Source organism: Oncorhynchus masou, chromosome 32 (assembly GCF_036934945.1).
Source record: "Oncorhynchus masou masou isolate Uvic2021 chromosome 32, UVic_Omas_1.1, whole genome shotgun sequence".
Lineage (NCBI taxonomy): Eukaryota > Metazoa > Chordata > Actinopteri > Salmoniformes > Salmonidae > Oncorhynchus > Oncorhynchus masou.
In genome coordinates, this window is record NC_088243.1 from 73,963,121 (window position 1) to 73,974,325 (window position 11,205).

Genomic DNA, 11,205 nt, shown 5'->3' on the forward strand with positions numbered 1-11,205 from the left:
GTGGGAAATGTTGTCTTATTGAAAGAGACTCAGGCACACAGAAATGACTGGCCAGTCAGGCTTGTGGTATTAACCTTTCCCAGTACTGACAAAAAGGTTAGGAAAGCAGAACTAAAAATTGTCACGCAAGGAGCTGCTAAGATGTTTCTGAGACCAATCTCAGACGTTGTTCTTCTTCTTTCTGAAGCATCCTAGAGACAAAAGATAAAAATAGAAAGGACATTTGTTTCTTGATATGTTTTATTTCATAGTGGCACAATTTCATTATGCTAGGCGGGGAGTGTGCTGCCATCCTGTTAGAAGGAACCCGATTATTTTATTACAATGGTTAAATTGGATTTTCATTGTGTTCAATGGTGTTATTTGCCCCCTAGTGGAGCTTTCTGGTATTTAGAAAGACTACGCAAACCGGAAGTAGAGAATTTGTTCTGCACGCATAGAAGCAGCTACAAACAATGGTATGATGCAGGTCTTTCAATGTAGTTATTTCTTGTCATGCTTCAGCCTTGGAAAATATTTGTTAGTATGTTCGATTCAAGCGTTTAGCTAATGATGATAATCTTGTTATTGATAGAGTTGATTACATATCAATGTTGGTTGGTTGTATTTACTCACACAAATTGCAATGCCTTTCATGTATGTCGTTAGCTGTATTACTTTGCTCGTGCGTTATGCAAATTAATTGTAAAATATAGGTAGCCTAGTGGTTAGAGTGCTGGAATAGTAACTGCGAAGTTGCTAGATTGAATCCCTGAGCTGACAAGTTAAAATTACCTGAACAAGGTCATTCACATACTGTTCCTAAGCTATCATTGTAAATAAGAATTTGTTCTTCACTGACTTGCTTAGTTAAATAAAATAAATAAGGAAAGACATAGTTAAGCTGCAGCTGGCCCAGAACTGAGTGGCATGTCTTGCTCTTCATTGTAATCTGAGGGCTGATATAAATACTATGCATGCCAGTCTTTCTTGGGTAAGACTTTAGGAGAGACTGACTGCATCACTTCTTCTTTTTATAAGAAAATGAATGTGTTGAAAATCACAAATTGTTTGCATAGCCAACTTACACACAGCTCTGACACACACACTTTACCCACCAGACATGCCACCAGGGGTCTTTTTACAGTTCCCAGGTCCAGAACAAATTCAATAAAGCGTAGAGTATTATATAGAACCACTATTGCATGGAACTCCCTTCCATCTCATATTGCTCAAGTGAACAGCAAACCTTGTGTCAAAAACCAGATAAAGCAATACCTCGCGGCACAACGCCTCTCCCCCTATTTGACCTAGATAGTCTGTGTGTATGTATTGATATGTAGGCTACGTGTGCCTTTGGTGTAAATTAATCATGTAGTTCTGTCCTTGAGCTCTTCTTGTCTATTAATGTTCTGTATTATGTCATGTTTCATGTTTTGTGTGGACCCCAGGAAGAGTAGCTGCTGCTTTTGCAACAACTAATGGGGATCCTAACAAAATACCAAAATAACAATGCAGACATTTTTATCTCAATATCAAATAATTTCTGGATAACTAGGTACCCTACTGTGATTTTTTTTTAAACTTAGCAAAGATCAATTTTTGAAGCAAGAATCTTGCTCTGACTTTTATTTTTTACCTTTATTTAACTAGGCAAGTTAGTTAAGAACAAATTCTTATTTTCAATGACGGCCTAGGAACAGTGGGTTATAATCGCCTGTTCAGGGAAAGAAAGACAGATTTTTACCTTGTCAACTTGGGGGTTTGAATTTGGAACCTTCTGGTTACTAGTCCAACGCTCTAACCACTAGGCTACCCTGCTGCCCCAAATACCATGGTCTTAGCTTGTCTTATTAATATATTTGATTACAGTGATAGTGTCATGAACACGAGGGGAGACTGGTTTTAAGCGCAGGGAGCAGCAGGTGTTTATTGAAAAGGACTGCAGGAGGAGGCAGGTATCTGGGTCCAGGGGCAGGCAGAAAGTCATACACAGGGGGTCCAAAAGGGCAACAGTACTGGCAGGGAAAAGGCTAGTAACATAGTCTGGGAGATCAGGCAATATGTTGATAACAGGAAATCCGATACAGGCAGGGAATATGAAAAAATGCATCGTTAAGTGAGGAAGGCAAAAACGATCATACACGGGAGGAGTACATTTCGGGAAACCCAGCGCTCTGAAAACTGTGAGTCACAAAACAAACAATACCTCAAAGTGACGGGGTGCAAAGAACTGCACTAAATAGTGTGTGATAATGACATACAGGTGTGTGAACAGATAATTAGAATTCAGGTGATTGGGATCTGGAGAGTGAGCTGCGTTCAGGGGATCTACGTGTTTGAGGGTGTGAGTTGGAAGCAGACTTTACAGATAGGAGGAAAAACCTATACAGTTAAATTTCATAATATTATTTTTGACGATATATCATATTGTATCGTTTTGACTATCGCAATATTATTTTTGCGTTCTTTGGCTGTACCTGTATCAAAACTCCAGTATTTTGCCTTCATAGTTTGTTCTCCATCTTCGTTTTAAATAGGGAGCCAATTTGTTTTCAGCACTTTTATTTCCATTACTGATCAAAACCAGTTTTCTCATGGCTCTCACTTGTCCCTCTGCAGAAGCCATACTGTATGGTGAGCAATATGTTTTGAACATTGAATCTCAATAAAATCACTATCGAATTGCAAATAAATATCATAACAGCACCTAATTATGGTAATAATATTGTATTTTGAGGTCTCTGGAAATTCCCAGCCCTATTAGAGAACATGGACTTCATTGAGTTAGAATAGAGACAGTTACTTAGAAGTTCAGCTGCAACCATTTTGTTGGTCATCTTTCTCAGCAGAGTCTTTCCTCTGTATGTCAAAGAGAGATTGCGTTTTTTAAACTAGTCACAGTCACCAACTGCTAATTTCAACCTTTTTAAAACAGACACATTCAATAGCGATGGCAGTCCCAAAAAATAAATGAGCCGTTTATCTTCCTCTGTATGCTTAAAGGAAAGGTTCATCCATTTTGAATTTTATATTGTTTTGTGTATCTGAGTGTTGATCTATCGATTCCCTGGGTCATTTTATGTTTTCATGTGTATCTGAGTTATTGGCATTCAATCAGGCAGAAATCTGTCCGGTACAATGTAGCACCGTGATAAAGTTGCTCTCACTACCCTTGTAACGGCATTCTTCCACCTCTTCTGAGGAGGAGTAGTGAGAAGGATCGGAGGACCAATGCGCAGCGTGGTACGTGTCCATAACATTTATTTTAAGACAAACTGAACACTATGAAATACAAAACAATAACTGTACTTCCTCAGTGGTAGGGAGGCGAGCAGGCCAGAGGTGGATGAACGCAGTGCCCTTGTTTGGGTGTAGGGCCTGATCAGAGCCTGGAGGTACTGCGGTGCCGTTCCCCTCACAGCTCCGTAGGCAAGCACCATGGTCTTGTAGCGGATGCGAGCTTCAACTGGAAGCCAGTGGAGAGAGCGGAGGAGCGGGGTGACGTGAGAGAACTTGGGAAGGTTGAACACCAGACGGGCTGCGGCGTTCTGGATGAGTTGTAGGGGTTTAATGGCACAGGCAGGGAGCCCAGCCAACAGCGAGTTGCAGTAATCCAGACGGGAGATGACAAGTGCCTGGATTAGGACCTGTGCCGCTTCCTGTGTGAGGCAGGGTCGTACTCTGCGGATGTTGTAGAGCATGAACCTACAGGAACGGGCCACCGCCATGATGTTGGTTGAGAACGACAGGGTGTTGTCCAGGATCACGCCAAGGTTCTTAGCGCTCTGGGAGGAGGACACAATGGAGTTGTCAACCGTGATGGCGAGATCATGGAACGGGCAGTCCTTCCCCGGGAGGAAGAGCAGCTCCGTCTTGCCGAGGTTCAGCTTGAGGTGGTGATCCGTCATCCACACTGATATGTCTGCCAGACATGCAGAGATGCGATTCGCCACCTGGTCATCAGAAGGGGGAAAGGAGAAGATTAATTGTGTGTCGTCTGCATAGCAATACGACTTTAAGATTGCGAAGATTTCTTTCATCCATGTCAGATTTGAATACAGGCTGATGTCATATTTTGGGAGGATGTCTTCTCTCGAATGAGCCGTTGATCATATTTCTGGGATATTCCTACATCGATTTTTTTTTTAATTTAACTGAGGGTCTAGCACATTGCATTGCATTGCAGGGTGCATTGCATTGCATTGCATTGCATTGTGCCACTGCCAGAGATATTATAGAAAGGAGATAGGAATCCAATGAATGGATTGCTGAGTCTCACGGTTGATATGTCGGAGGGGGACAGAGACAATTACATGATGCCAACACACCTTTCTAGCTAAGTTACACGCTGACGTTATGTTGCGCTTAGTGATGTCTGACTGTCTCATCCGAACATTGTTACATTTACATTTACATTTAAGTCATTTAGCAGACGCTCTTATCCAGAGCGACTTACAAATTGGTGAATTCACCTTCTGACATCCAGTGGAACAGCCACTTTACAATAGTGCATCTAAGTCATTTAAGGGTGGGGGGGGTGAGAAGGATTACTTTATCCTATCCTAGGTATTCCTTGGTGCCGACGTGGATAACAATATCCCTATAAAATGAGCCATTTAAGCACTATCTTAAAATTCATTCTTTATGTCGTTAGCCCTGCCCACTGGTAAACAATGTATGATTGCTGGGTGATTCTTTTGAAGTCTAATATTTGTTAGAGCTAATTTGTCAGAGCTAATGGTGGGAGGCTTCGGAGTCTCAGACCCCGTAACAGGTGGAGGACAGACCTGAAATTCAGACTGGTTGCTTAGTGGGGAAAACCAGTTAAAAGTTCATATCGGCTGAATGAGCGACACTGGTTGAGCATGCCGCAAGCATTTTGTCGTGGAATTTACCACCAGGGACAACTGAAGTCAAACTTAAATTAATCATAATTTTTAAATCAGCAAGCTCAGATCAGAAGCTATGTCGGGGCAGTCCCGTTAGTCTTCTTATGTACTGCTTACAGAGACACGTTATATTTGCATGATTTAGCTTATTCATTATTCATAACTAATTCATCATTAATGTTTGGTTGATGCATGTGACCGACCAATACCTCACAAGGCCTCTTCTCTCCAAGCTGAGACCATGAAACTGAGACCAGTGATGCCAACTTAACAATTTTGGTGCTAGATTTAGCAACTTTTCAGACTACCCTGGCAACTTTTTTTTCAAACAGCACCTAGCAACAAATTTAGCTACTTTTACAAATGTATTTGGAACTTTTAGCAACTTTTGAAAAGTGACTCAAAGGCTCAAATGCACACATTGTCCCTCTAAATGACACAAAAACAATTTTCTCTGTCACACACTCAGTCACAACACACGTGCCTGGCTGCAAAAGTGCATTGTGAGTGAGTCAGCAGCAGGCGCTCAGTTCGTGCACAGACAGCAGCAAGCCAGCGGTAAATTTCAGCAAATTGCAAATCATTGTTGGCTGACTGCAGCAGCAGTAGTACAGGTTCGACAAGCCAAACCCAATGAATATAGTTGGTCACGAATGTTTGATCTTGAACAGAACTTACAACATCAATCAACATGTCTCAATCAAAATTGTACAGCCAGAAGTACAGAAAAGAGTGGGAGTCTGTACCTGAACAAATATCAAATCATATTTTTTGCCGAGATGGCCAGTCAATTTGAGTAACGCTATTGTGTATTCTACGTAATGACGCAGTTTTACGTTATTACGCAATGACATCACAACGTCATTTAGCAACAACTGCCTCTAGCAACTTACACTGAAAATTAGTTGGCAACACTGACCACCACAGTCAGAAGCTGGCACCAAGATAGCATTGAATGAGCTGTATTCCGCCATAAGCAAACAAGAAAACGCTCACCCAGAGGCGGCGCTCCTAGTAGCCGATGACTTTAACTCACCCAGAGGCGGCGCTCCTAGTAGCCGATGACTTTAACTCACCCAGAGGCGGCGCCCCTAGTAGCCGGGGACTTTAACTCACCCAGAGGCGGCGCTCCTAGTAGCCGGGGACTTTAACTCACCCAGAGGCGGCGCTCCTAGTAGCCGGGGACTTTAATGCAGGGAAACTTAAAATGTGCAACCAGAGGGAAAAGAACTGTATCCCCTATACTCCACACACAGAGATGCATACAAAGCCCTCCATCGCCATCCATTTGGCAAATCTGACCATAATTCTATCCTCCTGATTCCTGCTAACAAGCACAAATTAAAGCATGAAGTACCAGTGACTAGATCAATAAAAAAAGTGGTCAGATGAAGCAGATGCTAAGCTACAGGACTGTTTTGCTAGCACAGACTGGAATATGTTCTGGGATTCCTCCAATGGAATTGAGGAGTACACCACATCTGTCATTGGCTTCATCAATAAGTGCATCGATGAAGTCGTCCCCACAGTGACCGTACGTACATACGTACGTACATACCCCAACCAGAAATCATGGATTACAGGCAGCATCCACATTGAGCTAAAGGATAGAACTGCCGTTTTCAATGAGCGGGACTCTAACCTGGAAGCTCATAAGAAATCCCTCTATGTCCTCCGACGATCCATCAAACAGGCAAAGCGTCAATACAGGACTAAGATCGAGTCGTACTACACCGGCTCTGACGCTTGATGGATGTGGCAGGGCCTGCAAACCATTTTTTTTAAATAGAGAGCCGCACACTCTAGAAACTCAGATGCAAAAATGTTATGTCCAACAGAGAGAGAATAAAGTAGACGGCACGGGTCAAAGTAATTGATTTATGACCCTGTGTCATGATGATGTGTACATGTCCAAATATGGGCCTCCGGCCAGGCCATCCTGTTCCTGTGGCCACGTGCTAGAGGGTGTGTGTTATTTTATATCTATATTGCATCCTTTGAAGTAGTCATGGTGATTGATGTCTAGGGGCCTGGTTGAACTGGGGGGGTTGAGTGTTTGAACTTTTAAAAGTGTATGCCCCCCCCCCAACCCCAGTTTTATTGCCCTTATGGTTGCTATCTATGAAGCAGGAATGTGTGTGTGTGTGTGTGTGTGTGTGTGTGTGTGTGTGTGTGTGTGTGTGTGTGTGTGTGTGTGTGTGTGTGTGTGTGTGTGTGTGTGTGTGTTAGAAACAAGGTCCCTTGGTATTGCGTCCATTTCAAGCTTTAAACAACAATTAAACAGCCATCTAAATAATGTAATGTTCCTCAGCCTAGTTTCCTATTTAGTTCTCTTTATATGTACAGGCACAGAGCTTCCAGATGGCTCCAGCCTAAGGATTTTCAGTGCATGTACACCTGGGGAGATTAGAAACCCAAAGAAAAGATCCTAAAGGTAATTTCAGATTCAGGTTTATCATGACATCCGCTTTATGAAAGGCCTTTACTTATGGCTAAACAGCTTCTACACAGCTTATTAATTAATGCTGTGGGATGAAATTAGGTGTTTCTAGGAGGGCTTAAACAAATCTACAGTGAAACAAACATGTACACTTTACACACATATTTATTGACTTTTAAAAAGACCACAGTAACATGACAGAATTTGTGCAAATGCGACAAAATCTGCTAGTGGATATTAAATGTACAACAGTAGTATTCGGTAACAAGCAATACGTGTTAAACACGTGGCACGGGCAATCATGACAGCCTCTTTATGAAAGGCCTTTAAACTATGGCAAAACAGTTTTCTACACATCTTATTAATTAATGATGTACACAGATCTACACAGGGAGGGAAAACTTACGGAGTTATGATGGAACTGGCAAGCGTCTTTGCGTTGGTGAATTCGAAACGGATAATGGTCAGGGATAACCGGACCCTTTATCTGTAAGAAATAGTAAACATTTTGGAATTATAACATGTGTTAAAATGTAGGTACTAAATATTTTGAATTAAATCACTGGTTTTAAAAATTTATCTCACGCTTTAACGATAAGGGAAGAGGTAATTTCATATTTCGGTTTAGGGGGGTTATTAACTTTATGGAAAACAATATTCACACTATGTGGATTATAAACATGTACATACATAGAGAGCCAACACATCAAGATCTAACAGGGATGAGTGGGGATTCATAGTTCAACAGGAGGCTTCTGTAACCTGCAATACGTGTTAAATATGTTTTACATACACCCACGACTGAATGGTTTCACAAACTACCTTTAAAGGTTTTGTGAGAAAGTTGTAACAGGCCTCATTCAACAGTCTAGAGATGAACCTAGAGACACCAAAAACATCAACGTTTAGAGCAGCTTGGAGATTATTACCCATGTAAGTGGGGAGCAAAAGAGGGGATTTAACCAACTCTGTACAAACCCCGACACGGGGTATGATAACTCTGACGCGTACGTCTAATGATTATTGTAGATGTTTACAACTGAGGGAGTTGACAGTAGGTCAATGAGATGTATAAAGGCAAATTGACATAACGGACCTCAAAGACCAACAGCCTACTTAATAATATAGAATGCAGGGGTGTGTACTGAACATGTAACCATTATAAAACAAAATATGTCTCGAAAACCCCCCCTAGTTAGGGACAGAACGTGGAGCATATACTTGAACACTATGTTACCACAGCTTTAGTGCAAACCCACAGCCCCGAATATTTAGCTGCCAGGACAGATTAAAAAAGAGATGTGAATAAGTGAATCCCTCCTAATAGGTATTTCTGAAGGCTACTGGACATAAGTGATTGGGAAGCGACTGTTAGACGTAGATTCTCAGAAGCAATTTATAGTCTTTCCTACAATGCTATGTTATAAAGTTTGTAATAATGTACAACTTGTAGGCCTCCAATGTTTTTGCATAAAAACACTAATGATGCATGTTTAAATAGTAGTACAATTTGGTAATTAATTCTAACATGTCTTTAAAGATAAGAGCGTCTGCTAAATGACTTAAATGTAAATGTAAATGTTTAAAAAGTTTGTACTATGTATTTTGGTATTAAATCAATGGTTTTAAAACAGTATCTCACCCTTTAACGATGGGAAAATGTTATTTCCAGCCATCACCCCGGTCTGTCGCGGAAAAAAAAAAGACACGGAAAATCAGGGGGCGTGCGTGAGTGTGCGTGTGACGGAGCAGCAGGAGTGAATGTGCGTTTCAAAAACAAAAGGGGGAGTGTGTGTGTTCAACAGGGGCCCAAGCATCCTACCTGTAGAGGATCGTTTGAAACCAATGTTTGCACTATCATGCTTACGGCATGTCCAGATATCTGCCGACCGCCCGGGGTTAAACATTGATATCTCTAATCAGCGCCCGGTGCCCCTACCAGGGTTGTAGACAGAATGTCTCGAAAAAATTTCTCGAACCCCCCCCCCCCTAGTTAGGGACAGAACGTGGAGCATATACTTTAACACTATGTTACCACAGCTTTAGCGCAAACCCACAACCTCGAATATTTAGCTGCCAGGACAGATTAAAAAAGAGATGTGAATAAGTGAATCCCTCCAAATAGATATTTCTGAAGGCTACTGCACATAGGTGATTGGGAAGCGACTGTTCGACGTAGATTCTCAGAAGCAAACTGCGCCCGGTCCTTTACGTAGCCCTTCACGATCACACAATTTTCGGCGTAAGCCCATATAATTAATCACATACCCAATAATAATTTTATATTAAAAAACGAAAAGTGTGCACTCTGAACGACTTCGTAAGACACCAGGCAGAAGTCCCAGGACAGATAACATAGTCTGTGAAGCCCTCCTAATGGATATTTCGGGAGCTGAGTAAGTGAAAAATATATTTTAAGTTTTGTTTGAATATTATCGTGATATTATTGTAATATTAAACACGAGCTATTTGTGTTTTAAACAGGGGGGACAACGATTATTATTATTATTATTTATTATTATTATTATTTTTTTTTTTTAGGTATGATGGACAACTGACACAACGGGTGACTTGGATGCATTAGGGACTCTGAACGACAACGGAGGAACCGATGAAACAGATGCTATTCTACGTTTCTTGTACTAACGGCCTTACCCTAACTCCAAACACCAGGCATCAGTCCCAGGGCAGATAAAAACGATAATCGGGAAATCATTCCTTCCTCATGGAACTTTTTTTGAAGGGGAGTTGAATATTCAAGGTTATGTGTATGTATATAGATATATATTATTTAAGAATGATAGGTATTAATTCTAGGCATTTACATGTATGTTTTTAAAAATGAAGACTATTTATACAATGAAACAATGTTTTTTTATTCACACTGTTTGTGAACAATAGCTTCTGCCCTCCTAGGGTCAACATGACCCGCTTATTGATTAGAAAGTAAGATTAGAAACCAAAGCTGTGGAATATATTCTCTCTCACAGGCTATGAAAAAGACAAAAGCTAGGACATTGACTCCTGAGTGTTGAACTTAGGCCCACTCTTGTCACGAGTCCGACTGAGGGTGGTTTCCCTTCCCGGTCGGGTGGCGCTCGGCAGTCACCGGCCTATTAGCTGCCACTGATTGTCTTTTCTCCCCCTCCTTGTATGTTTATTGGTAGCACCTGTGTGTATGATTAGTTTGTCTTTATTAGACAGCCGGCCCGACTGGTTGTTGTGCGGGATTATTCTTTGTAACCTTCTGCTCTGTATCAGAGGAACGTGTTAGTTCCTAGTCGTGCATTTCGGTAACAAGCAATACGTGTTAAACAAGTGGCACAGGCAATCATGACAGCCTCTTTATGAAAGGCCTTTAAACTATGGCTAAACAGTTTTCTACACATCTTATTAATTAATGATGTACACAGATCTACACAGGGAGGGAAAACTTACGGAGTTATGATGGAGCTGGCAAGCGTCTTTGCGTTGGTGAATTCGAAACGGATAATGGTCAGGGATAACCGGACCCTTTATCTGTAAGAAATAGTAAACATTTTGGAATTATAACATGTGTTAAAATGTAGGTACTAAATATTTTGAATTAAATCACTGGTTTTAAAAATTTATCTCACGCTTTAACGATAAGGGAAGAGGTAATTTCATATTTCGGTTTAGGGGGGTTATTAACTTTATGGAAAACAATATTCACACTATGTGGATTATAAACATGTACATACATAGAGAGCCAACACATCAAGATCTAACAGGGATGAGTGGGGATTCATAGTACAACATGAGTCTTCTGTAACCTGCAATACGTGTTAAATATGTTTACATACATCCCTGGCTGAATGGTTTCACAAACTACCTTTAAAGGTTTTCTAAGAAAGTTGTAACAGGCCTCATTCA

General features: G+C 41.1%; 1 protein-coding gene across 1 annotated transcript; it reads right to left on the reverse strand.

Annotated features, from left to right (window-relative positions):
• Positions 1 to 1,897: 1,897 nt before the first annotated feature.
• On the reverse strand, positions 1,898 to 10,825 carry LOC135526568 (uncharacterized). Its single transcript, XM_064955067.1, has 3 exons — positions 10,750 to 10,825; positions 7,718 to 7,798; positions 1,898 to 3,935 (listed from the first exon to the last, which is right to left on the reverse strand). Exon 3 carries the CDS (start codon positions 3,888 to 3,890, stop codon positions 3,243 to 3,245), a length of 648 nt encoding a protein of 215 aa, XP_064811139.1. The 5' UTR covers positions 3,891 to 3,935; positions 7,718 to 7,798; positions 10,750 to 10,825; the 3' UTR covers positions 1,898 to 3,242.
• Positions 10,826 to 11,205: the final 380 nt, after the last annotated feature.

Excerpts from the sequence above, each read along its gene's own strand:
- LOC135526568 (XM_064955067.1), bottom strand. The coding sequence starts at position 3,890 with ATGACGGATCACCACCTCAAGCTGAACCTCGGCAAGACGGAGCTGCTC.